Here is a 25,993-nt window from a genome sequence, read left to right as displayed (position 1 = left end):
CTGAAGCTCTAAATGATTCCATTCCAATCACCTTGGCAAATTGCGTGCAGTCTAACACAAATTGTCACACTCAGAAAATATTCAAGGTCAGCTTAGGTCAAGTAATGTTAGTTTGGTAAAACTACTGTCCCATCCTAGCTTTTCGTTAGCCAGGTTCTTCCCCTGTGTGGACATTTCACATCAAGAAAGATTCTTGGTTTAAAGCTGAACACACAATGTCTACCAGAATAGGAATTCATGTATTCAAGGATGGTGTGTTCCTTGCCATAGACTCAGCTTGAGGAAAAGTTTTTAGGAGTGGGGAAAAAAAAAAAAAAAAAAGAAAAAAGAAAAAGAAAATAATGTGAGACATATAGCCCAAGGTGTTCCAGGGCTCCAGAACTGTCAATGTTAGATTGAACTACTTCCCTCTTGCCCCTCTTGCTACCCTCTACTTGTGTTTGAGTTCAATGTCTGAGGGCCCAGCACTTTTTTATCAAGAACAAGATGAGGAGTTTTCAGGGTTTGCATTGCTGACAATGCACGATGAAGGAAGAGGCTCTGTCAGGAATGGAAATTGAAATCACCAGAGCATGTCAGGGCCACAGACAGAGCAGTTTCATACCCCTCCAGTTATTTTATGGGTATTAAAACTGCTTTATCTATCAGGGTGAACATTCTGTTCCTGCTCTTAGTATGTCTTAGAGAAATTTCTGTGGTAGTATCTACAAGACAAAACAAACAACCCCAAAACAACAACCAAAAAAACCCCCACAAACCTAAAAAATATCCCAAACCCAAACAACAGCTAAAGCTAGCAAAGGAAAGATGAATGCTCAGAGGAAAAAAAAAAAAGTAAAAAAGTGGGGGAAGATTATACTTTAATTGCATATTGGTCAAAATAGTATCATGATGGCAGTGGCTGGTCTCTGTTTTGCCTGATATTCCTATTAATTGGTTCAGTATAATTATCTGTTGACAAAAATGATCTGTGGATTTTGCCTAGAAAAATAAATTGGGATTAGAATATTAGCATCATTTTTGGTGGTAGTTCTTCCCTCTCTCCCCACTGTTCCTGTTTTATCCCTAGTTATCTTTGTCACCTTGACTGAAAGCTTCTTTCAGCTTATTACAGCATGAATATTTATCAACTTGCAAAGATACACAAAAATAATTACCTATGCTGCTAGGATTCTACAGTAATTATATAAGCAAAGACAGACATTTCAAGTTCAACACAGAGCACAGTCCCCTCACTAGTTTTATATCTTCTGGGTAGGACAAAACTGGAGTTCTGTATTTAATCTGTGTGATGAAAATGTGTGATCCTTACTTTAGATGTGAGAGCAGGAGGAATTTCACCAATTAACTTTTTTTTAGTGATGATATTTATTATATTTGCTCTTCCATCTTACTCCCCATTCTTCAATTAAGTCAATATATTTCTGTTAAAAGTTAAGAATCTGTATAACTGTGAATGATTAGTTATTGTTACTAATTATGCCATTTTTTAACAGAATCCCTTGATCCAGGGAAACAAGTGTTAAAATTAAATAGTAATACCTTTGGAAGCTTTGGAACTCTCTTTTTCATTGAGAGTTGAGAAATTTACATTAATTTGTAAATTTGCTTTGTTAACAGTTCAAATCTCTCATGCCTTTTTAGATAGCACCTTTTCTCCTCTTCCAATTTCCTTTTTTTATGGCTTCGGGTTGAAAAGGACTTTTTATTAAAATTGCAGTAGAATTTGAGGGATTAGCAAATTGAAACACCTGGTTTTATACTGCATTTTACTAGTGAAACCTTCTGGAGTCTGAAAATCATAAATGTTTGTGACTTATTACTTCAGTCTTTCAATAAGCAAATGCTGAACAATTCTTAACATCCACATCCATCTACTAATTCCTTTCTCGCAGTAAATTTAATAATTATGAGCTACATATCTGCAGACCTTGACCAAAATCTCTTTGTGAGTAAGGCAGAACACAGTGTAGCCCCAAACTGGAAATCATCTGGTTTCACTTGGCAGAGAATCCTGGCTCTTCTGCAGCAAATGTGAATGCTCTCCTTTGCATAAATAGCAATAAGAAATATTCCTTGGTGGTTTATTCTGAGGAGAACTATGGTCATGTTTGTGTACACATAATTCAGTGTTTTAATATGAATTGGATAAGTACCTCACTTTCTACACTTCTCGAAAAGGTTTATTTTGTCTAACTTAAATATCAGATGTCTCTGTCTTGGACTGCTTCCACGCATGAAGCTGAAGTCTGAACTTTGTGTTTGACAAGTTGCTCTTAAGTTCAAGTCACTTGCTGGTGAATTTCTGGAATGTATTCTGAGTGTCTGAAATGTAGCTCAATCAAAGGTCAGCATAGCTGTTCCAAACAAATTCAGAATGTCTTGAATGAACAATTGCCCAAGAACAAATTCAGCTATATATCCATTTTGGCTGTCTCAGTTTATTCTGTTTTTCAGTTGTTCAGTTTTATTGAAAAAGACCTAAAATACGTGATATTCTCATAATATCATTTTATTAGCCACAGCAATTACTGAATAATTCGTATGAATATTAAGAGATTGGTAATGGAATGAGATTTGGTCCATTTGACAATGAACAGGCTAGCAGGTATTTGTAAAATCATATTTTCTTAAAAAGCCCCTCTTGTTCAGAAAAGGAAAAAGTTTGAATTTCCCTGTTTTAAAGCATTAAAATCTTGACTGAAAAGTACAGAGCCTTTCCTGAAAGTGCTTAAGCTATAATACCTTAACGGTGCAAAAGAGACGTGTGACTCTACATGAAAATCCCAAACAGGAATGCATTTTCATCTCTGGGGGGTGCTGAGAAGGCAGGCAGGGTAGAAGAAGGACAGGTCACAGCAAGCCATGCTGAATTACGCTTTGCCATCACCCCTGTACGCAGTGTCTCGAGAGTTATTACCCGGGTTACGTGCGCAGAGCCGCAGGTTGGCACCCTTGGCTGCAGGCGGGCGCCGTAGGACGCGATGCAGTGAAAGGGCTGGCAAAAGGGTAGATAAGCATAGAAAGAAAAAATAATTAAGAAACATCATTTGCGCCACGGAAAATGTTATCATATGTGGACTAGTTTAATTCTCAGAGGTTGTTCTTAAATTCGTGAGCATTTGTTGCCCAGATTAGAAAAGAAAGAAATTTGAAAGCAGACAATGTCTTTAGGGGCATGGAGCTGGCAGGAGGTCTGCATCTTCAGTCCCTTTTTCTATTGAATTTACCACTCTGAGAGAAGATGAAAAGTAAGATATGAAGCTAAGGCCTGGTTTTAAAAGCTGAAACTATCTTTGGGATTTGAATTCCAATACTGGCTTATAGAAAGTTTTAAAAAAAAAAAAAAAAAAGATTCTTTTCAAAGTTGGAATAACTTTCAGAGTGACTGGGGAAAGGACAGGCAGAAGAAAGATGAAACAAGACAGTGCTTAAGCATATGCAGAGGAACAAACAGTCAGAAGTGATAAAGGATTAAAAATGTCAGGACAAAAGCATCAGTGAATGACTGTACAATAAAGATCAACCTCAGGAAAGATTATATGCAGGATACCTCATTAAGTGTTGAATAAATATTTTATAACAGTGTGCAATGGTCTCATAGATAATGCTTCTTCTGCTTTCTCCCAAAATTTTTGGTGATCACTTTTCTCATGTAGTCCTGATCCCATTCCCCAATTTCATAACTGAGTGCTGTGGACTTCTGTAAAGTCTCTTCCTTCCATCAGGCAGCTCTATCTCTGCCCTAATGCCCACAGTCTTCTAAGAAAAATAATTTTAATTTAGGCATTTATTATACTGTGTGTGTGTGTGTGTGTATATATATATGTAAATATATGTATTGGCATATTGGACTACAGTAGTGCCCAAAATAGTAACAATTCAAATCATTATTACAGAAGCAGAAACTAATATTGCTTGATAGAGGCAGAAGCTGTCTTTATATTCCTGTTCCAACCACCACACCCGTAAAAGGGCCAAGCTTAAATTGCTACTGACAGGGCACAGGCCTTTTTTAATAGCTATTTTATGTTCCTTTGAGCTACCTAGCTTGCATTAAAACAGGTCATAAACCTTACAGTTATTCACTACTGTGATCATTTGTTTGACAAGCTTTAATCTCACAGCCTGCTGGGAAACCCAGCACCTTTTTTTTTTTTTCCAATTATTGTTATTTTCAACCCTTGTTTTTCTAAAGTAACAAGTACTATATACTAGATAAGGTGGATATTAAGCAATTCAGATGTTTTGGGACCTGGCTGGGGCCACAGCTTGACAGCAAGTTAGGCGCGGTGCAAAGCCTGTTAGGACCAACCTAACCCGTCTCTGTGTCAAGGGTTACATCTCAGGGCTCCCTGGCTCTTGCCATCTTGCTGACCCTTATTCATCTGTTCTGGCATATTTGCATCTCGGAGCAATTCACACAGTTCACAGGAATTTGACTTTGAAACAGAAAGAGGCTCTGACTGTAATTATCCTTCTATACTATGCAAGATAGAAAAGGAGGTGAACTGCGTGACACAGCTCCTTGCAAACAGGAGCCCTTGCAAGGCTGCTGGAAGCAGTCCAGTGTAGTTCCCAGCAGGTTAATGTACCCCTAGCACACTTTTGCTAATTCAGGTATCTGAACTGTCTGCGTTAAAGCCACCATTGTGCTCTTGAGACATGCTCTAATACACTCCAATCAATTCCAGTCTCAATCCATATTCCTGTCATGTGGTTCAGAAAGAGCTGTTACCTGCATTAAGTTATTGTGAATTAAAATCAATACACAAAGCTTGGCAGCATCCTAATAGGCCATTGCCATAGATAGCTTTGAAAGAAGTCTTAGTCCCGTTGCTGAGAAATGGGAGGAACTGGGAAGAGGGGCTAGCAGTCTTTGTTAATTTCTTGTAAATAGCACTAAACTAAAGACCATAATAAATCCAGAAGCTACCATTTCACTCAGGAGGGAAAAATACTCCTTAAAGTACTGTAATTGAAAGAACAAACTTCATGTGTAATTGAAGATGACAATAAAAATATCAAAAAAGTTACAGACTACACACATGGGTAAGAATAGGCCAAATGTAAAATCCCCTTAATATTCTACTCAGTTTCTGGGATGTGATTGAGCTCCTCGCTGTAGAAAAGGTGACTTTTCTATTAGTGCAACTGACTTTCTAATCAATCTGTTTGAAAAGGGCAGGACCAGAGAATGGTGGGTGTCGGTGCCAATATGGTTACACAGCCCATTGGCACAATATTTAGTTATCCAAGATCTTGCTTGTAGATTTGAACCCTTCATCTATGTTTTAGTTTTATTAAGGGGTGAGGGCTGTGTTATGTTTTGCAGCAATTTTATAACTGTTGATGGTGGGAGAATTTCTGTAATGAAAGAGCGAAATGTTTCAATTAAATTTTGGTCATTGTGTCTAACATGAATTAATGTACATTGTTGTTCAATTAAAAATAACAAGCTGCTGTGCTGTTCCTAGCCAAATAAAATCCCCAAAACAGCAGTCAATAAAGCACTTGAGGAAATTAAGTATTTGGGACTGCATATTTCACCAATATCTTTTGGGGAGGAAATGCAAAATTGCTAACATATAAAAGGGGGCCAATAATTATTTTTCGAGTCAAGGAAAAAGTGATTTTGCCTAGCAACAAGACAATAGCATCTTGTGCTTGAAAATACTTTGGTTGTGGTTTATCAGACTTAGTGTTTCCTGTTGTATATAATGACTGTGCTTGGTCATCCAGCGGCCATTGGAAGGGAGTAGAGAAATCTAGTAATAAGTCTGAATTTCAGTTTGGGGAGCAGTTTCTTAACATTTTCAGGGAATGGGAGTTTTTAAAGTGTCACAGTGAATATTTACTTCATGAGATAGCCGAGGCTCAGCCTGGGCTATGGGAATCATTGAATGTGCCTGTCCACTGTTTCTATAGTCAGTGTCAAGCACAGATTGACAATTTTGCCCACAACTGAGGTTCATTTCTAGTTTTTTTCATTATTTTTCTCTCACTGCTTTCAGTAGAGAAAGAGGGGAAATTTAATGAGTGTAGAGTCCTATTGAATGGAGTGTCACAATGAAAGTATTATATTCCAGTGTGTTCAGAAAATTTTGATGAGTAGACACAGAGGTCATTTTCGTATGCTTTATGAATTCTAACCACCCATATAATTACCCAGTTTCAAAACTCTCTTCGCAGAATCATTTAGTTTGGAAAAGACCTTTAAGATCATCAAGTCCAACCGTTAACCCAGCTCTGCCAAGCCCACCACTAAACCATGTCCCAAAGTGCCACATCTATATGTCTCTAACATCTACAAATGTCCCCAGGGATGGTGACTCCAGCACTCCCCTGGGCAGCATGCTCCAAGGCTTGACAACCCTTTCAGTGAAGAGATTTTTCCTAATATCCAAAGTAATTTGCCCCTGGCACAACTTGAGGCCATTTCCTCTTGTCCTGTAGTTTGTTTCTTGGGAGAAGAGGCCAATTACCACCTTTGCATAACCTTCCTTCAGGTACTTGTAGAGAGCAATTATGTCCCCCTGAGCCTCCTTTTCTCCAGGCTAAACCCCTCCAGCTCCCATAGAGCTCCAATTTGTGTTGTAATTCCCAGAAGTAATTAGCTTCTTTCACCTCAAAAGCCGTTTTTAACCAATATTTTCTGTTTAGTGTCATGGCTAGGAAGTTTCTGTCCATGCTAAGGGGTAAAGAGGATTTAGCTGATCAGGAAAATAATCCAAAGCATTCTGTTTTGCTTTTGCTTTTTCATTTGTAAAGTACATCCTAGCTTTTTAGCATTTTTATATTTACAACAAGTAAAATATTTGCACAAGTAAGTGCAGCAGAGTAGTGTATCATATCTTCATGTAATTTCTATCCTGAAATAAGTCTCAAAGCTACAGAATCCACACTTTTAATTGGAGGAAGAAATCTGTCTTATTGCCTAGTGATCTCCTAATGAGGTGGTGAGCACAGGTAAAGTCATGAACACCTGAGCTAAGACCATCACTTCCTTGTAAATAGCCCACTGAACACAACTTTTCTCTTTGTCTTATGTGTTTATTTAGGGTGCTATGTTTAAGATCTGAATGAAACTTTTCTGTTGTTTCAATAAAATTTTCTGTAATTTGTCCAAAAAGAGAGCTTCTGTACAAAAATACTAGATCTTTAAAACTCGATTTTCATTGAGGAACTAAAAGATTAGTATCAAAGCTTGGAATTAAAGTCACTATTCTACTGGCTAAAAATCATCCCAAACAGACTCTGGGTTTAGGGAACTGAACTTCTGAAAAGCAATCATTCTCTTGTTCTCCCTCCCTGCCTCCTCTAAGGCTGGAATTTATTGCTCAGCTTTATCATCCACATCTGTAGCACAGCTACAAACAGATGTTTCTCTTTGATTGTCTAATTAATTAACACAACCAAGTTAAACTTAGCCTAATTGTTCTTTTCTGCTATTTAGCTTGAGTATTGCTCCTTCTGTTTTCAACCATGAAGGTCTTCTGTGCCCAACAGCTTTTCTCTCTCCTTTCCTATTTTTAACTTAATTAGGGGAGTATAGTGAAGAACATAAAAAGATTACTTCAAACCAGATATCCAAATTATTAGTATGTCTGAGAATTTCATCAGAGTAAATAAGAACTGTATTTTTTACTTTTAAGTCTTAGACTCTTGAAGCATTTAGCAAATTGTTCTGGTTCTGGCCGGGACATGGGCAATTTTTGCAGTAGCCAGGAAGGGGCAGGGCTAGGACCTCCAGGTTGTGCTATGCCATCTCACTCCATTTTCCAGGGGTGCTGGGAATGTTAAATTGTATCAGTCTTAGTATGTAGGCTATCGTTAACCTCTATCAGTCTTAGTTTGTGGCTTCTTCTTTAAAACGTGCGATAATAGGGGATGAATGGAGCCAAACATTTTCTTGAGCTACTTCCCCAAAGTACTTGTACTACCATGTCATCTTCCCAATGCTTTCCCTTTTTTATGCCATGTTGGGTTCACCTTTATCCTTCCTAAGCTGTGCCAGTCTAGCATTTTGTGGTTTCTCTTGCTTGGGGGACATAATCACCCCTGAAGCCAGGCTTTGTCTTCTTACAGCCATGAAAAGCAATGCGCACAGCTTCACCCGCTATAACCTTCACCTGTTTGCTGCTGACTTTCATCTTGCTGCGGGTGGCTTTGGCAGTGTGGTGCTTAGCTGTCCACCACGGTTAACCCGCAGTCCTGTGTAAAATCCACCAAGTCTTAAACCCATCCTCCTTTGGGTCAGGGCAGCGCAGCTCTGATCGCAGGAAGAAACCTGGCAGTGGTAACTGTGGAGCTGCTTTGAGAAGAAGCCCTTATCACAGGCTTAGCAGTGCTGCATTCAGTTGACAAGGGGGCGTGTTGAAGGTAAAGTTGAATGAAAATAGCCCCTCTCTTAAAGGATCTCCATTGAGGCTGGATGAAAAACCATCTCCTAAATATACTGGATGTCTGTGTGGTTCAGTGAGGAATATCATCAACCTTGCAAAAACAAGAAGTTAAGGGCGTGCAGCCCATTAATTTTCTTTTCTTTTTCTCCTCAGTCATGGATGTTGTGACTTCTTTGCTTTTCCAGACCTCCCTGGCTTTACAGGCGATGAAGTCTGCTCTTGCCCCATAGAGGTTCTTAAGTCCCCTAGAGAGGTCTCTCCAAGAGAAGGAAGAGGAGAAGCAGGAGCAGTGGCCTTCCCTGGATCACTTCACTGTATTCTGGAACAATTTAGACTTGAAGCGATCCTTGGGTGGCAGCTGTGTGGAGCAGGGTAATTATTAGAGCAGGTTGTTGGAATGGTGTCCAATGTAATTTTGAGCATCTCCAAGGCTGACAGTTGTATGGATTCTCTGATAAAGACCTTCTTATATAGTCTGAATTAACACTCGCTATGGAGAGAAAGTATATCAGGATTTTCCTGAATTTATTGGGGTCAAATAGAACCTTCATCATCCAGGTGAAATTTTCCACCTCCAGAATCAGTTAGTTCATCACCTACTTTCTGCAAGCTCAGCATTGTCCTCGTTGTTTTGCTGTGTTAATTTTCTTTCTTAAGTTCAACTTTCTTAAGGATGGAGACAATCATTTTAACATCCATATTGTAGGGATGTATGCACCTTTCCATAGCTCCCATAACACCTTCCAGTGAGGGGAAAAAAAAAAAAAAAAAAAAAAGACAACTGGCATAGTTTCAGGCTGCAGCATTTATGAGGGGAAAATATGAAGACAAATATTTTTGTCCTCTTTCAATGCATTCTCAGAAATGTAAACAGTTGCACAAAAAGTATCATGGCAATAGATTGATTTGGTTTTGTTTGGAATGTGATTAAATGGTTTGCTGCTCCACACATCAACAAAAATTGCAAAATGTTAGTTGCTTTTCATAAAGCTGATTGATTATATTTCATTACATGTGTATAGGACACTGGACATCGGGGTTTTTTCCAACAGCAAAGAATATTACATTGCTTAACAAAGGACTATTAAGTCCTAATAAGGATATTAGTTGTGACAAACTGCATTTTAAACAGCATATTAAATCACTACAATGAGCAACTGGATAGAAAATCAGTTCATGAACAACTATTTTCTAAATAATGTAGTGATCAAAATCAATCCAGTCTAATATGAAAATTATCAACTTCTAAAATGTCCTTTGTACACATAAATTTTTAGAATTTTGCACATAGCATGTTTAGGTTGATAAAATACCATTTTTGTTTGTTGCAGAAACATTTCTTTCCAGTAATTTTGAGTCTATACCTATGGAATCTATCATTCAGGTGATCAGCAAAGATGAATTCATTTTGTGCTCTTATTTAAGAGAGGCTTCTGTCAGCTTAGTCTCAATTTCTTCAATGTTCTTGGAACCTGGGTACTGGAAAACTACTTCAAAAAATCATTTTGCTTTCTCTCCTCCATTTTTAGTCAATTTCACTGATCTTGGATAATATGGAAAAAAAGAAATTCTATCTGACAACTAGAAATAATAACTTAGACAGTCCACCCTTAACTTTTTTTTTCTTTTGGGGCCAGGGTGGGGTTGTTTGGTTCATTTGTTTTGGGTTTGAGGTTGGGTTTTTTCCTGGATTTGCCGGAGTCAGAAAATAACATCCTGCCAGTGCAGTCTGGTTGCATCCTTTCTTCTTTGGCAGCATCTTTAGCATATGGCTGTCCTTGAGAATATTTACTCAAGCATTTACAAATGATGTTTTCTCATTTCCAGAATATCCTGCCTGCAATTCAGTGACACCTGTTCATAGAAAAGGACATTCCAGCGAGCTAAAAGTAGTAGTGAGGTATAGGATTAATGAAAAAATGGTAGAAATACTCTGGCTTAAAAGTAATTTTCAGATATAAGCAGTAGAACAATAAAGAAATATTTTAAACACCAAGTAAAATGTTACTGTAGATACAACTAAAGTCTGGGTCACAAACACTGCAAAAAATCAATTCTGTTTTCTTCTATCTGCTTGTCAGTTTTACAGACCAGAACTAAGTGGTCAGGGAGTGGTTTCATGGGCTTGCCCTAGCCAAGCCATGACAAGTCAGACCTAACTTTTTTGCACCCCAGAATAGATGTTTCTGTTAAACTTATACAAAATTACAGTGCTATGTAATGAATTAAAAGAAAGACATGTAGCATATTTTAAAAACTATGTGTTATAGCACCTGAATGCTTTTGGGGATAATTTAATATTTTGTTGTACTTAGATCAGACAAGTGTTTTCAGAGAAAATAAAGAATAAGCCTATGTTAAATCCATCTATGGCAAATATATATGTTTTGTCCTAGGAAATATGATCTGGGTTTTTGTACCCTTTTTTAAAAAAAGTGAAGGGGAGTGTCTAGAAATTAATTGTGCAACAGGAAGAATAACAGAGTGAGGGCGATTTAACAACAAAGTAAAGAAAACTATTACAAGTCTTCGGAAAAGTAAGAAGAGCTTGTCATTTGGAAATCTGACCTTTTGGTATCTATTTGAAACCTTTATGATGGTCATCTTTTACATGAATATTCACCAATCATTCTTATAGACAGCCTTAAGTCCTATAATTGATTCTTCTTTTACTAATCAAATGCAGTTTCTTTGGATAGAACTATTTAAATTTAACTGGCCTATATTCAAGTTCAAATAGAAGGACAAGAGCAATACATGTTTCAGTTTTTCTTTCCTTACAACGCGAATTAGTGTCTGCATTAGGTACAGCGTTTGCCCAGCTAGTGGAAAATGGCAGTGCTGTAGAATCCTCCATATTTATGGCCAGACATTGAGTGTATGTCTGTCCTGCTGACCATAACTTTGGTCAACAGGCAATACTAAAAAGCATTTCAGCTGAAATGTCAGAGCAGAAGATCAACTTCTGAAATACATAATAGAGAATGAAATTTCTCTGTTGAAGGAAATCCAAAACAAAGTAGCATTTTGCAGAATGTAAGGGGCACTGCTACCAATGTGTTTAGGAAAGTTTTGTATAAATAATATTTTAATAGAACCTCCTTTCGTTTAAAAAAAAACCCAGCACCCAAACATGGCATATAATTGTTTTATTAACAGACTCCTCCTTTGTTTTTTGTTTTTTTTTTTGTTTTGTTTAGGAAGAGCCTTTTGTCATGGTGTCTGAAAATGTTCTGGGAAAACCAAAGAAGTATCAGGGCTTCTCAATAGACGTGTTGGAAGCCTTGGCCACTTACCTCGGCTTTAAATATGAAATTTATGTAGCACCAGATCACAAATATGGGAGTCCTCAGGATGATGGGTCATGGAACGGCCTGATAGGAGAACTGGTGTTTAAGGTAAGGTCATTAATAATTTACTAAGTAATAATGTGTGATAAAGTCAAGAAGTGTGTTCTGTTTGCATCAGCCAGTAGCCTTTTTCTATGGGTAATTGGTAACACTTTGCTTAGTGCACTTTGCCAGCACTTGAACAGTGTGCATTGGATAGCCCTGAAAAAGCTGGAAATTATACTTGTTAGTAGCTGTTTAAGAAGCAGGGCAATCTCTTTTTTTTTCCAACAAAAGTAAAGTCTAAATGTAGTCAGGTAATGGGATGCACAGCATCCTAATTAGTTTGGCAAGACCTGACACAAATGAGTTTGAAGAGGCTGTTCAAAAGAGAAAAAATTGGTGTTGCAGTAAATAGTGATACATTGCATAAATAATGTATAGCACTTAGAAAAATGTTGGTGTGATGAATATATGAAGTATATAATAAACAGAAAATGTTTTATTGATATATAACACATTATGTAGATGTATGAATATATTATCTGTTCTGTAATTAATAAACCATTTAGTCTACTTAATTTGACATTAATTGTTCAATATTATGTCATAAATTAATTGAACCAAATGCATATGCAGTGTTTTCCTTTTCTCTTTTTGCCCATTCCTTGCATCTTATCTATTCTGCTGGTGCCTCATTTGTACTGTGAAAAAAAAAAAAAAAAATATATATATATATATAGTGAATATGTGCTTTTTTTTTTTGATCTTAATTAACACATGGGAGCAGCTTTTACAACTATGGAGTCATACCTTTGTTGTGTTTCCTTAAAGAATTGCAGTAGATATTCATGTAAATAACTTAAACATTGGCCATAGAAGTGTTTTTCCAAGTGTGCAAATGGAATTTAATTCATAAGCACAGATAACAGTAAGGAGCACCATGGCCAGGTACCGGACCTAAGTCCTTCAATAAAGGAAAATTTTAAAAATCTATATATCCTCCATGAGTAAAAAATTACTGATAGGTTTAACCTATTCTGCCTTCCTGAGCAGCAGGAAGCCTGTTGGAATGGAAAAACTCAGCTACTCATTCTGTACCCATATCACCTTTCATACACCTGTGCTGTAATATCAAACTGCCTTTGTCATGTTCCTATGTCCTGGAAGCTGGAAGGTGAAACCGTGTGTTCACAACTGGTAAACTGGACACAGCTAGAAAAGTAGATTTTCCATCACCTTCTAAACCTGGACAACTAAAAATCCCTCATCTGATTTTGTGATGTAACACCACAATGGCCCATTGGTTTATTTTTAACCATTTTTTCTGCCTAAATCTGATGTTGTGCTATGCCCTGCTCTCTACAGTATTCATCAGGCTACTGCATAAGACAGACTGAAGGGGTCTTAATTCCAGATGGTCTGGAAATGGAAGTGGGCCTGGAATGTTTTTTTAATTTATTTGCAATGGATGATTGGTAAGGCAGAACTCACAACTCAAGGAAAGACACATATGGCATTCTTGTCCCTTGGCAGACAGGGATTCAAATGAATAGCTCCTTGAAGGTGGTAACCACCCAGATCTGTAAATCCATGTCTCAAGTGCATCAGATTTACCAGCCTGTTATGGGTTTGCTGTAAATGAGTCTTCATGGATATGAAATCCTCCTGCACATCTGCAGTCTATGAAGAGTTAATGGAACTGCATTTGCAATTCAAACCCCATGTTTTCCTATACTATAGCAGTGTATAATTTTTCATCTTCCTTATATAATTAATTACCAGTGAAGGTTCACTGTGTCCTTCTCTCCCATCCTCTGTCCCTCTTAAGGCAAAAGAACCTCTTGGCGAGCAGCCAGTGTCTATCTACCCCTTACCAAGTGCAAGCTGTTCTTGAAAGGCTGCTTTCTTATTTACTGCAAACTGAGTTCTGCTCCCAGAACTCAAATTTCCATCCACTTGGCAACTTTATAAGCGGAAGTAAAGGAGCAGAGAATAGTTTTAAATTAAAGGCCTAACCTGTTTGAAACACAGCATTTCCTTGTTTTCCCGACCAAGTTTTACATGATAGTCTGGCCAACAAGTGGAGGAATTCCAGAAACAGTGGGAGTACTCTTTGCCTGTTAGTGTGTCAGCCAGGAATGAGCTCTGCAAGAGACAAGTCTCACTCAAGAGCGATGGAAAATAGCTGCCATCTCTTTTTGAGTGCAAAGAATCATACAACCATTTAGCTTGGAAAAGACCTTTAAGATCATCAAGTCCAACTGCCAAGTCAATCACTAAACCATATCCCGAAGTGCCGCGTCTACTTGTCTTTTCAATACCTCCAGGGAGGGTGACTCAGCCACTTCTCTGCCTGTTCCAATGCTTGGCCACCTTTTCAGTGAATGAAGTTCTTCTAACATCTCCTGGAACAATTTGATGCCATCTCCTCTGGTCCTATTTCTTGTTACTGAGGAGATCAATCCCCACCCCATTACAGCCGGGATGTAGTGGTAGAGATCATCTCATTGAGAAGGGTTCTTTGGCCACTCCAGAAGATGTGCCTTATGAAATAGCAGTTGCTGTAGCAACCACATGATTTCTGTGCTCAAGATCAATATTCACGTCTTGCACTAACCATGTTCAGTGTGCAGCAGTCTCTGGTGCAGGTCCTGGTATCAGGGAGAGCAGTCCCAGGCCGATCTTGTTTGCAGCAGCCCTGCTGGAGTGGGATGGCAGGGCAGGAGCCCGGCTGTGCCAAGTACATGCACTGCGCCCACAGCTGGCTTCAGAGACATGACACTGCGCCAAGTTCACTTTGTTCCAGCTTTGAAGACAAGGTTTCTGTTGGCAGCTAAAATAGGAGCTGGAATCAGCAGAACACAGTAAGTGGTCTTTAATTTGAACTTGGAAACTGATTCGAGCCTCCCCTCCTTTGATTGTCAGGACTTACATTAGGTACATGCTTGGTCCATGCACCTTTTCTGGTCAAAATAACCTGAATGTAACCCTGCTATACAAAGGTTTCTGTTTGCTAAATACCTGAACCAGGTGGTCTTCAGAGAATAAATGCCCTTTGGGAGAAACACTTGGCGCTCTTGTCCTTCTCCTGTCAAATGACCAGGGCTCTCATTGCATCTTGTAGAGCTTCATCTTGCAAACAGGATTAGTTCAGAGAGCAGCAGCCCTCTGTGGCGAGGCTAAAACCATCTCAAGGGAGAAGTGCTTTACGGCAAATCTTGCTCTTACTGTTAATTATCTGCATCTTCTCACAGTGATTCCTTTAGTTGTCCTCTATCCAGATTTCCTGAGGGATCAGCCTGTGTCAGCCTGTGTCAGCCTGTGTGTCTGGGAGAGCACACTAGGCTTTCCAGCATGACTCTGGGCTTTCTGGTGATATTCACATCCATCAACCATTGCTTTTCACATCTCACCATGCTACCTTAATTGTCACCATTTTTTTCCAATGAGGAAAATAGCATGGGGAAAACAGCCTGATTACAGTTAGGTCCATCAGAAAAGGAAAAATACATGCTTAATCATTTCCAAGAGAAAATGCAAATCAAGTAGAAGCCTCTTATAAGACTCTTTTTCTATTGCAACTTCTTAAGGGGGGGGTAATATAAGAAGGGAGAAACCATACAAGAAGGACAAAGTGAGAAGGAAAAGTAATGGCTGAGTAAAAGGAAAATTATTTGTATCTATGTGTGTTAACTTGAATCAAAATGTCTGATTGGTTTTTGCGTGTCCATGTTAATAACTGCATAATGTGGGACTGCGTTTTATCGCTTCTAGTGTTTGTTGAAACTTGATTTAACATTGAAAATGGACGGAATTAAGGCCTTCACACTTTAGAACAGATTCATTTATTTTCCCTGTTCTCGCTCATGAACCACAGAAATTGTCAGAAGATTGCTTTCCATGTGTATGAGATGTGCTTGCTACAGCAGTAGCTTAGGGACATTTCAGGGATTTCTAGGTTTTGCTGATAAGCTGGTTCTGTGACACCAGTAGCAATGCTATCAGACCCGTTTGGTCATTTCTTTTGGATTTTCTCATTCTGGTTGTTTTCAGTTTTGCAAGCTCTCATTGCTCTACGATGGCCTCAGGAGAACTGCTGCTAAGGAAGATAAATATAAAATCCTATGCAGGTCACACAGAGCAAAATAATGCCCTCTGCTGTTTTGTTTTTTTTCTCTAATCTCTTTCAGAAGTCACAGTTTCATTCATGAGAAACATCTAAGACATATGATGGTTGTTTGATTTTGGCACTGCAAAAACTTAGTGGAGTGCTATACATGTATATAATTCAGATTGGCAGCTATATATCTAAATATTGACATAATTGTATGCATTTGCCTTTCGATCTCAAAAACACTAAGTGAACCTTTACTTCTTCAAACTGATGTCTTCTTTGATCCAATCTGACATGTTAATGACAAGCATTTAATTTTTTTCATCTTCCAGTTTTGAAACAAGATGACAGAATCTATATGTAATCAAGGATGCTCACCACCAGTAAATCAAATATCAAGTGAAGCTTAAGCTTGCTTTTGTGCTAAAAGTGTGGTTTTCTGGGAAACCGGTGTTTATGGTCCAATTTAGTAAGTTAGGAGTATGAGTTGCCATGTTTCAGTGTAGTCTTTCTTTGCTTTGGGGGGGGGGGTTGAGGGTGGTTTTGTTGTTGTTGTTTGGGGTTGTTGTTGTTGTTGTTTTGGTTTTTGTTTGTTTGTTTGTTTTTGAAACAGCTAAGCACCAGAAGAGGTTAAAGAAGAGGTCAGGATTTACCTTTCTCCTTTCTGTTTTTCACTTTACTACCTCTCAAGAAATAAAGACACGCAATCACAGAATAGCTTAAAGATGATCTAGTTCCAACCCCACTCCCATGGGCAGGGTATCCTTCACTAGATCAGGTTGCTCAGAGCTGTTCCCTGAACGCTTCCAGGGATGGGGCATCCACTGCTTCTCTGTGCAACCTGTTCTAGTGTCTCACCACCTTCACAGTAAAGAGTTTCTTTCTAATATCTAACCTAAACCTACTCCCTTTCAGTTTGAAGACATTTCCCCCCACCCTGTGGCTTCAGGCCATTGAAAAGAAGTCTCTCTCCATCTTTCTTGTAGGCCCCCTTCAGGTACTGGAAGGCTGCCATTAGGTCACCTCAAAGCCTTAATTGTATATATAGCATGTAAAGCAGCAAGACATACACAATTTTTGCTGCAGTACAACAAAGGAAATTCAGCCTTTCCATTAGCACAATATTGTTCCACTGTCATAGTTGGTTGATAACTGGAGTGGAAAGTGTTTTCCTGTAAAGAGGAGGGGGAAAGCAGAAAAAATTATATTAGTCATACAGTCAACTATTATTTGGTTAAAGTGTCTTTACTCGTGTACGTTGCTTTTTAGTAGAGAATTTTTAAGCATCTTGCAACAATGCAATTTGAATGAGAAACTCAATGATCTAGTATGGTAGGGAAGTATTTTAGTAATATGCTGATAAGTAATAACCCAGCTAACTTAATAAGCAGAGGCTGAGCCTAGTCTCTCTTTTTTTTTTTTTTTTTTTTTTTTTCCCCCCACATGTCCTCCTTTACCCCTAAATTCCTATTTTGCTTTTTGATATACATTCAGGGAAAAAGTCCCAAATCTATGCTATTCATTAAATGCAATCATAATTTCCTGTTTGACAGCTGTTGGACTTCTATATTTGTAAATTGTTTTAAAAACATATTTATGTTCACAATTGTGGAAGACAGTTCAAGTGCTGGCTGGTTTGCATCTTGCTCATGGGAGCTAGGACTTGACTGTCAGCAGGTGCTGTGAATCACTTGAGTCACTCCTTGAGCAGAAGGTTTGCAATGAGAGGATATGGAGACTCGGATAACCTGAACGTTTCCATGGATAATTCTAATTACTGACTGAGTTTGCTGCTGCCCATGGGCAAAGGGCAGTTGAATCATCACACACAAAAATTTGTTAGAAAGGAACCTGGAGTGAATTCATGAAACCATGCTTTCAGCTGTGCTCATCAACACAACTTCACTTATGACACCAGGGAATTTAATACACAAATTAAAGCTGAAGCTCTAATTCATAGCTTTTAAGAAAATCAATATTTTCAAACCCTTTTTTGTCCAAATCATCAGGCTTCCAGCTGGGCTCTGCCACTTCCTCATGCCAGTGAACAATCAATATAAAGTGACATCATTTAAAGTGAAGTCTTAAGAGCGCTGTGATTAGGAGTATGTTGGTGCCATGGGCTGCAGAGTGCTTTGCCCGTCATATTGAAAGAGCCCAGTTGATTTACAAAATTTTCTAGTCTGTTTCAGCTGCCATACCTTCCCACTCAATAGTTCAAATCACGTGTCTAAGGAACTAGGAATCTCTGCCTTCTTTGGGCAAGAAGAAAGAAATTCAAGAGAGTTAAAAAAATGTGACTCAGTACTTTCGGTTTTTCGTGCTCTCCTCACCCCCTTCTAAAGGATCTCACACTGCTTTAGGAAGAACAAAAATGGATTAAATCAAGGTAGTAGAAGTTTAAATATTTTAAGTACTATTTTGTCACATTAAAACATCTAGAATTCACCGTCTTAGTGCTCAATATTTGGGCTTTTAAGACGGTATTCCTATGTCTGCATTAAATAACCTCTCTTGTTTCCAGTGAAGCTCTAATTGTACCTGTCAAAGGTAAAGTAGCACCTGCTGTACTTGTGGCTGTTGTCCCTGGAGACCTAATACATACTGTGAAATACAATGATTAGATCAAGAAATGTTACTCATCCTCTTTTCATGTGAAATGTGTTCTTTAAATTACAGCAAAAAATGGAAATGGCACAAAGCAAGTCCAGGCTAGCTGCAGGACAGGTTGCATTGCTGGAGGAATTGCTTATCAGGAGGATACAGAGGAATTAGTCTTAAAGGAACTGCAAGCAGAATCTGCCCTTCTGCACTTTAGACTTTGCAGATAAAACTGATGTTTTATGGAATTCCAGGTGCTCCTAGGGTAGTAGCCCTTTGTCGTGATCATCAAATCATGAAAATATTTTATAAATTTGGATCTATCAGGCAACTTATTTCCTATGATTGGATCTGCTATGCTCAGAATCTGACTTGTGCCACAATGGCAGCAATGGCTTTAGTAAGCCAGGGTGACAAAAATGACCAAAAGTAGTTTTCCTCCATGTATTATCTCTGATTGTAGTATTTTGATTTCTTGGAAAATAACAACAGGGAGAGCTGATGTGCCAAAGTCCCCCAAGTGAGGTTTGCTTGCAGAAACTAAGACACAGGGTCGATATACCCTGCTGAAGCCTTAGTGATCTTTCTGTCCTGCCGAAGACTTTGGTCTTGGCATCGGACTCTCCTTAAACCTAGCTGCTATAAATCACAGAGCAGCCAAGGTCTTTTTTGTGGCTCCTACTTAGGCACGTTGTTTTTTCTTCCTCTCCTCAGAAAGCTGACATCGGGATCTCTGCCCTGACCATCACCCCCGACAGGGAAAACGTGGTGGACTTCACAACACGCTACATGGACTACTCGGTGGGCGTGCTGCTGCGGAAGGCGGAGAAGACAGTCGACATGTTTGCCTGCCTGGCCCCGTTTGACCTCTCCCTGTGGGCCTGCATCGCTGGCACGGTGCTCTTAGTAGGGCTCCTGGTCTACCTCTTGAACTGGCTCAACCCCCCGCGCCTTCAGATGGGATCCATGACGTCTACAACTCTCTACAACTCCATGTGGTTTGTCTACGGATCCTTTGTGCAACAAGGTGAGAGACAGGGAGGCTCTGCCTCTGAGAGAAAACCTGTATATGCTCCCCATTGCTGTAGAGACCTTCCTCTGCCCTGCCTCCCTCCCGCAGCCCACAAGGAACTAGGAGAACTGCAAAGCCTTGTGCTAAAAGACTTCCTAGATATTTGGCTGCCCTGTATGGGAACCCTGAGAAGTTCAGAGCGCTATGTGCTAGCCTATGATTTGTTTTGTTATTGTAGAAAGGTGATTTTCCTCTGAGGAAAGAAAGGTATTGCTCATCAATTGCTGGAGAATGATTCAATATTGTCAATTGCTATGTTCTTACCTGATCAGACAGAGAATGCTGGGATTTGGATTTTGAAGTTTAGACTAGTCAGCAGTGCTAAACGATCTTACTTTGTCTGATATTCTTTCCTCCCTCTTCTGATTTATTTCCATTTCCCTATATAGAAGGTTTAGATTCAAGCTTCTCTGCCGTTCCTGATTGCTCTCTCAATCCCATCTAGCATCTGGTGTAGCCCAGGCTGGTCCAATTTGGCTTATATTCCCAAGTCCTTCACAATCTAGCTCTTCTGGCAGGGTTTTAACCATGCGTCCTAAAGATGTCAGGGCCTGCAGATCTTGGCTGGGTATGTACTGCTTAGAATTCTGGTCTACGAGCTGGGGTTGTAATGCGAAGTAGAATAAGAAAACACAGCTAAATATAAGAGTGAAGGGGGTTTAGGTAATAACACCCGACAACAAAACAGAATGAACACCTTCTCGTTTATCCATGTAATTGTTCCTCAGTCGCAGCTGGCACTGCAGGTACGCCTGTTTTAATTTCACAGAGCATCTGCTCTACAAAGAGCCATGACCACTGCAGCCCCAAACTCGCAGACAGTTCTTTGTATTTTAACCTGAATTTGGATGGAACATTGTAGGTAAAGGTGTCAAGTAAAGCTTGAGCTGAGACTTTCCACAAGAGGGGTGATTTTGAACATGTAAGCATAGAGACATTACTTTTATAATTACCGTTTGCATTGAGCAGTGATGGTCAGCTGAGGAGAGCTGAAGAGATAGTTTCAGGGGTTTTGCGATTTCTTTTTATAAATAAAAACAAAAGACTACAGAGTAGCTGAGACCTATGGAAGTTTTTTGAATGTTTATGGATGGGTTTATAAAGATCTGTTTCTGTCCCAAATGTCTCCAGTGTGTTTAGGGAATCCAGCTGTGAGAGAGCAGTTGGTCTGTTACAGAACGAGACTCATTACATCTATCTTCCTCTTAGGTTAGAACTTGTGAATTAGTTTCTTTACTGCATGAAAGTGAGTCATTCCACACAGGTTTATTGGCCTGAGCATCCCTGCTGTACTCCCAGCAGGAGTCCCTAGAAGCTTTCTAGGAGACTGCCCAGCTAAGGTTCAGAATAGGCACCACTGGTTCCACATGCCTCAGTCTGAACAATTGTTTCCTGAATTGTTTGCCTCATGTTTATCCAAGGAAGCCTGTGTTGCCTGGTTTCCTGAAATTTCCTAACTCATAGGTCCAGAGTAGTAGCCCACAAGTGAGCCCTTGGATAGACACTCAGTTAGGTTAAAAAGAAAAGGGCTTTTTTGACCAATCAATCAAAATGAGTGCTTAAGGAGGGCAAGGAAGAAACCTGGAATTCAGCATGAAATTAGGAAAGAAGTTAGATGTAAAGAAGGGGAACCAGGTGGCAAAAATAGAGGAATTCAATAGTGGAAAAAAGAAAAAAAGGAAGGAAGGGAGGGAATATATTTGAGCAGATCTGCATCTACTCCCTGTGGTAAGAGGTGTCACACATGAGGGACGACTCAGTAACACTTGCTGATGGTACAAAGTATCTGAGGGCACCAAAGCAGTTGTGCAACTTCAGAAAAAGAAATTCACAGAACTGGGAAGGTGGGAAGAATTATTTACAGAGAGACAGACACCTTACCCCACTCTACCATGTGGATTTTCAACACAACTCTATGGAATTCACCAGAATAATGTCAACTCTTCACTTGGCTCCTACTGAGTGAGGGAAAGCTGTAGACATGTATCTATAGCTTTGTTCTCCTTCAAACAACAAGCAGAACTGTCCTGAATTAGCTAGAAGGAAAAATGAAACACATTGAAAAGAATTTATACCAAGATACATGACACTTACTGACTGATATAAAGACTCAGAAGAACTCAGAAATTCAGTGCAAATAAGTAAGAGATCCATTTATAATGTCAGCCTATATTTCACATTCAATTTGGATATAACAAAAACTGTATTAGCTGAAGCATTATTGTTTACTAATCCTTGTGAGTACAGACAAATGAAAATAATTTTCATTGACAGGGTAACTGGCTATTGTGGTGATTTAGCCTCTTTTTTCATTCATCAGCTCTTCATTCAGCTGAAAAACTGCAGCTTTTATTTGTTTTGGAATAGTAAATCTGTTGCTATTAATTCTGATTGGCAAATCTTAAGTGTAGCAGCGTGGGGCATTTCAAATACTGTCACGTTCACTTAAGAAATCTTTCAGCAGCGATTTAAAGCATGACAAGGTGCTCATTTCTGTTATCAAAACATAGTGTCAAAGATGCTTTTATGCCCTTTATGTGCTGACAGAAACAAAGCAGCGTGAACCGAGGATTGCTTGTGCTTTGATAGTTCTGGTTTCTTTGTTTGGGGCTAGCAAGTGATTTGTGGCATCATCTTCTCTTTCTTTCCTCTAGACAGAGGAAAAAATTGCAAGCATGCAGACTAGCTTCAGACCTACCATGGCTCTGAAGACAAGAGCCCTCTGCTGCAAAAATACAAGTCATTCTTTAAGGAAACTCATAACCTATTATGATTGAAACAAAGAGCTCATTTCTTCTGAAATAGTTAAAAGCTTGGCAGATTTTAGCAAGTAGCTTTAGTTCACTGTGTCCCTTTTTATTTTTGTTCAGCTTTGACTCTGATGTCTTGTTCAAATGCTATTAACATGTTCTACCTCTTTTTCAATTTTTGAAACACCAAACGCTGTGTCATTGTTTATAGACACAAGTCAACACAGATCAATCCAATGGTTTTTAAGGTCTATAGTTACTGTTCATACTCAGTTACAAAAATTAAGTGTTTTTATTTGCTTCCTTAAAGGTAGACTAGAACTTAATGTGACTGCTACTTCTATCACTTAAACTTAGGTCTTGAACTTGGCTTTCAATTTCTTCCCTCATTATTTCAGTTACCACTCTTGGCACTGCTTTGAGACTGGGAATATGGAAATATATTTTAAGTTTCCCTTTTCATTTGAGGTTCATTCATTATTGAGATCAGTCAAAACAGTTTACGTCATTTTTTAAAGATAACGTGAGGATAAAACTGCGATATAGATATAGCTAACTCAATTACAATAAAAATGTATGAAGTGTAAAGGGAGTTTTTTATTCTGTACTCAAGCCCTTCGTTATAAAAATTAAAAACAAACAACAAAAAAAAGGGCAGGCAGTTCACTGAAATGCTTTGTCTTCCTACCCAGTATACCCACTGAATCTGCAATACATTGTGACCACTAAGAAGGCAGAGGCTTTTAGGTGGTCTTAGCCATGCTGCTGTGGATTATATCAAAAGCAAATGCTTTGGATTCTGAACTCAGAATCCAGGCATGAGTAGTTAAGATAGTATCTGTTGTCTTTCAGTTGTCTATTCATCTAGAGATGAAGCAAATTCATCAATTCAGACTGTGGAGGATTGCAGTTGTGTTGAAATTTAGTGTCACTGCTTCTGAATTTGTTCTTTTGCTTTTGCTCATCCTAGAAAACTAAGTGGCTAAATCTCTGCATTTCACTTGTTTGAATATTACCTTTGACAATTGGACAGAAATCTGGCTCTGGGCAGCCTTGCTTGGGCACGGTGTGTTTGGACAAGGTCTCTTTCTTCTTCAGACTCTGAGGGATGTATGAATAATGATATATTATGTAGCTCAGTTTCCCTGCTACTCTATACAACCACGGTTTTCCTTCTCCTGGGCCATGGTTTTGTTGCTACTCCCTCAAATTTTGCCCCGAATAGAATTTGCCAGTATAGGGAACCTACCATATGAACTCTCGGAGAAGAAATTTGGGGGTTCTAAAAACTTAACTAAAAAGTTGCTGCAATGGACTGATGACTTTTATATTTGCTGAGAACCTAGTTTAATCTCCTGAAGGTTTTCTATTAGCTTCCTATTAGGGGCTCTTGTTATGAAACACTCTAGGGAGCACTCTGCTCTCACCAGTAGTGGAGAAAATCAGTGATTTAAGAAACACAAGTTCAAGATTAGAGTTACTGCTGACTCTTTTTCTACAATAGATCAGTTTTTGAGACAGGTGAAATGCTGCATAATTTTTTTTACCGAGGACTTACGGAAGAGTGTTTTTGGGGATTTTGTTTTGAAGGCAGCCTCTCAAATTTTGCTTCAGAATTCAGTGATGAGATAACTTAGGATAATAGATTTCAACTGAATGTTGACAAAATAATGAAGTTAGAGAAAATTACAATGTTTTGTATTTGATATGAAAGACACCATAAAATACTGTCTCTATCTTATCACACTCTGCTCATTTTGCTTTGAATTTTTCTGTAAGAGAAAGTATTTCTGAATTGGCCTGTTAGGATTTTAGATTATGCAGGTAAAGATACAAGGCTTTGTTTTGTTTGGGTTTGGGGGTTTTTTTTGCTATAATAGAATGTATCTTTTAAATAGTTGAATCATTCAATCACTTCTTAGTGATTGCAACAAAACAAACATTCATTATAGTTTTATAAACAGAATTTGACCATGGGATAATGAGCACTTGAAGTATTAGCTGCAAAAATATAATTTTCTTCAGAGATCTTAATACACTTGCTTAACCTAGAAAAGTTATGAAATGGATGATGTTAAAGCACCACTAGTGGGCCATTTTTTTATCCCCTTATATTTGTTTAAAATGCTGGTCACAACTGGAGGTTTTGATTGGTCATCAGTGGTGTCAGTAATGGCCAATTACGCTGATAATACCTGGTAAATGAGCAAATCTTACTGTTTGCCTTGCGTAAATTGCATATCACAGGAGCAATAGAACAGCCTCCAAGATTCGGCGCTTCAAAGTCATTATAATATTTCTCAGATGGTTAAAGCTGCTCAGAATTTTCAGTCTTCTTCCTTGTATTACCACCCAAGGTACGATATAAACCTCCTGAACTACACTGCCTGGAATCTGCTGTTGCTTAATAAATTACTCCATCTTGCTTATCTCACTCTTTGCTAATAGGGCATATCCCTATCAGCAGGAAACCATTATGCTGTAGCAACATCCTTTCTTAGTGACATTTTCTCTTAATTAACTGTACAGCAATCAAATACTTAATATTCAGAGGAAGACTCTAGAATCATTCTGGAAAAAATTCTGTTAGAAATTAATTACTTCTTCACATACGAAATTTAGTGGTGTAACTTCTTGGGGGGGGGGGGTATGTTTAGAAATACAAAAAAGATCCAATATAAAGGGTTTAGGACTGGGACATAGTTCCTAATTTGGTTCTACACCTGATCTTCTGGCTGACCACATTATTTAATATTTTACATATCAGCCCTTAGTTTTAAAATGGAGATACTACCCATCTTCCTTCATAAAAACGTGTTTTATATCTTCTGATAAAAGGCAAAACTTAAATGCCAGTCTCATTAATTAACAATTTAATTGCTCTTCAAACTAATGCCGGTCTTGACATATTCATGTAGCAAGGCGAACAGACTTGCTGAGCCTAAAATGCGCAGCACTGAGCTGGGAAAATGAAAAGTCAGATATCAAACACGTTAGGAAACAAACTACACACACCAGCAGATTTATTTGTGGCATGATAGTTCCACCTTAAAGTACGAGCCCCCAAATCATCGTTTTGATTAAATATAGAGTGGTGTATCAGTAAGTATATTTACCTTCATAAAGTCATCTCTCTGAAACAGGGACTGCAGCCCTGTGGTGCCCAAGCTCCTTTTGCATGTCTCAGTGGTTTGGCCAACCCTCTTGACAGCATCCAAAAATGAGTACATTTTGGCAGTTGTGTCCTGCGTCTCAAATGTAGTTGGAAACCACAAATGATCACTGGAACGGACAGCCTGTACTGAGAGTTGCTGTCGTGTATGCAGTGCACTTTTTAAAGCCTTGGTTGTAGCTTTTATGTCCTTTCAGAGGTATATTTGATTGTCTCTTTTTGAAACGGTAACTATGCTCCAAGTAAACAATGCATGCTATAAGTAAAATGTTCGGTTGTGTCAGCATTTGTTTGCATCAGTGTGATATCAGTAGTGTGGAACTACCAGGGGATATACGTGGATTTTCCCCTAATTTGAAGTTAAGATTCAGACAGTTCTCAGAGGCATCTTAAGTAATGCATTTCTACATCTGCTCTGCACGTGGTTGCTTGAGTAACAGCGCTGGGTATATGAGGCAGTATATTTAGAGATTTTGTGTCTAGTATACCATCTGTAAGGAGATGGAGAACAAATGGCAGTGTGAAAGCCCAAAAACTACCTTAATTG

General features: G+C 38.7%; 1 protein-coding gene across 3 annotated transcripts in view; it reads left to right on the top strand.

The window, feature by feature from the left end:
* GRID2 (glutamate ionotropic receptor delta type subunit 2) overlaps positions 1 to 25,993 on the top strand; it is an 819,802-nt gene that overhangs the window by 678,353 nt on the left and 115,456 nt on the right. For all 3 annotated transcript variants that reach the window (XM_040064665.2, XM_040064672.1, XM_040064673.1), the window contains exons 11-12: positions 11,606 to 11,803; positions 19,167 to 19,479. In XM_040064665.2, the coding sequence (XP_039920599.1) occupies positions 11,606 to 11,803; positions 19,167 to 19,479 (511 nt within the window). The remainder of the gene's footprint in view (positions 1 to 11,605; positions 11,804 to 19,166; positions 19,480 to 25,993) is intronic.

This window comes from Hirundo rustica, chromosome 5 (genome assembly GCF_015227805.2).
Source record: "Hirundo rustica isolate bHirRus1 chromosome 5, bHirRus1.pri.v3, whole genome shotgun sequence".
Lineage (NCBI taxonomy): Eukaryota > Metazoa > Chordata > Aves > Passeriformes > Hirundinidae > Hirundo > Hirundo rustica.
This window is presented reverse-complemented; position numbering and strand designations above follow the sequence as displayed.